We start from the raw sequence: 2,399 nt of genomic DNA, 5'->3' as shown, positions 1-2,399 counted from the left end.
TCAGGGTTAGGGTTAGGGTTTGAGTTAGGGTTAGGTTTACCCTGTGGATCTATATAAAAACCGGAGGTGGGGAGAATCGAAATTTTGAAATTGAGATTTTTGAAAATCTTTTTTCAGAATCGGAATCTCCATAGCCTAAAACGTGGGATTTCGTAAAAAAAACAAAAAAAACAAGGGGGGAAAGGTTCAGATTACACATAGTCCATCTGGACCAACTGAAGGTCTGCTGCAATAAGTGTGTGGATCTGAGAGGGGGAATATGTTGAATAAAATCATAATAAACTGGTCCACTTGTATTTCCTTTTACCCAAAGCCAGCAACTTTTCAGCACCCCTTCATGTCTATTTCGTTTATATATCCGTATGTTTACAAAAGTAGGGCAAGTGTATTTTTTTACAAATGAATGGTAGAGAATAGTTTTAGTTAAACACGTTAAAAGGGTACAGGATATTTATGAAACCAAATCAAGTTTTAAAACATATTAACAATTATAGAAATTAATTAGTTTAAAATATTACATTTATCAATGTAACATTGTTGACCTAGATATTATATGTAAAAGTAGTGTTTGTGTATTTGTAGATATACGAACTTTTTATATATACGTGTGTGTGTGTGTGTGCATTTAATTTTTTTGTTCAAACTTTAGTTCTTTAATCAATGTCGACATAATGTGAGGCATTTGTTTACAGCCATTGTATTCCGGATTAGCCGAACTTCGGAAGCCTAAAGCGGCAACACGGTTAGAGACAGCAGTTAAAAGTTTCAAAATTTCACACTGAGTGCCATATTCTGTCAAAATTTTACTTAAAGCTTGCATAAACCACGAGCCATCTTTTTCATCTCTGAAAGAAGGATATTTATTACATGATGAATAAACAACCAACATATCTGCCATTATTGGAATTTTAGGTGACCTTTCTTCATGATCTATGTAATCAGCATCATTTTTTTCGATTCCCATATCAGGTGTAGTTCCACGACACGCTTGAATAAAGAATAATTTAGGTATTCCTGTGAGAAGTTTACAACGATCGGGTCTCAGGCAAGAAAGCACTTTTTCTAGCTCCACTGGACCGTCGAACCCATGGATAATATCGTCTGATCCACCATGACTTAAAATTGCACAAATAAAGCAATCAATATCAATATCGGAATTTTCTTTGCCAAAAAGATCCAAAGCGTCGAGCATTTCTTGGATTGTTGCGTCTGTATAAAGATTGATATCATCTTCTTCGAACCCAAGTTTCATTAATGCGTTTTTAAAATCTTCTGTGTCTTTTGATGAGCCATGACGAGGTTTAAGGTTCGGGTCTTCGAAATTTTCATTGTTGAAGATGTAGGCTACACCTCGCTTTTTATGCGTCATATCATATTTATGGAAACAATTCATTAAATCTTCCACAATTGGTCGACGATTCTGATCGCCAGTTACACTTACACATCGAGCATCTGTAGTAGTCATTATATCAAAGAAATTACCTGAATCTAAATCCGTTATCACTCAGTAAAATTAGCACTTATTTGTTTAAAGGGTAAAGTCGAAAATCCTAGAAAAGTGATTAGGGTCTGTATCGTTAAGAAATATTCCACACGAGAATTAATAAAAACTCAATCGCAACTTTATGTATCGGAAGCTATTCCAACTAAAGGGCGGTGACTTTTCATGTACTCCTATAGCGCCACCTGTTGGAAATTTCCTGAAAATTCTCGAAATCGAAAATAACTCCGGTCAGTACATTCAGTACGGAAAGACATGATGACACACAAAACGAGCGACTCTCGGACTGCCCCTCTTTCTTTAAGGCCAATCTAGCCCAAACAATTCTCCCTTTTAAAAGCGTTGAAATCATGACCATCCTTTATTTAAAAAAAGAAATACCAGTCGTGACCATCCTGTATTTTCAAAGTGTTTCATTTGTGATCATCACGTGACTGTTTTAAAGTACTCCAACTATAACCACAAGCTAAAATCTCACTCAGAGTACACTGCTATTTTTTTTTAAAGAGTACATTGGATATTGTTGTGCTAGGTACTCTATACTTGAAAATAATAAAAAATAATGATCACTGATATAATGCGATACATCATCGGACAATGGGATTAGGACTAACATGACACTAAGCAATTAAAACGAGTGATAAATTTGTATGTGTATACGCACGTAAAGTGTCGCCCGTCATGCTAGAAATAACACCTACATTCCTTGTTAATATCTTCTAATAAAATTCCATAGAAAAGTTGAGAATTAAACTATCTATATATATAAAAATGAGAATGTGTGTCTGTGTGTCTGTCTGTCTGTCTGTCTGTCTGTCTGTCTGTCTGTCTGTCTGTCTGTGTGAATCCCTAAAACTCGAGAACTACGCAACCAATTTCATTCAAATTTTACACATGC

At 35.2% G+C, this 2,399-nt stretch overlaps 1 protein-coding gene across 1 annotated transcript; it reads right to left on the bottom strand.

Annotated features, from left to right (window-relative positions):
• Positions 1-12: 12 nt before the first annotated feature.
• On the bottom strand, positions 13-1,895 carry LOC106872944 (caspase-7). Its single transcript, XM_014920123.2, has one exon. The coding sequence runs from the start codon at positions 1,463-1,465 to the stop codon at positions 626-628; it is 840 nt and encodes a 279-aa protein (XP_014775609.1). The 5' UTR covers positions 1,466-1,895; the 3' UTR covers positions 13-625.
• Between the last annotated feature and the right edge of the window lie 504 nt (positions 1,896-2,399).

The sequence above is a fragment of the Octopus bimaculoides genome, chromosome 19 (assembly GCF_001194135.2).
Source record: "Octopus bimaculoides isolate UCB-OBI-ISO-001 chromosome 19, ASM119413v2, whole genome shotgun sequence".
Lineage (NCBI taxonomy): Eukaryota > Metazoa > Mollusca > Cephalopoda > Octopoda > Octopodidae > Octopus > Octopus bimaculoides.
The sequence above is the reverse complement of the archived record's forward strand: the minus strand, read 5'-3'. Positions and strand labels throughout refer to the sequence as shown.

Bases quoted from the DNA above. Each gene is read 5' to 3' on its own strand.
- LOC106872944 (XM_014920123.2), bottom strand. From the start codon at position 1,465: ATGACTACTACAGATGCTCGATGTGTAAGTGTAACTGGCGATCAGAAT.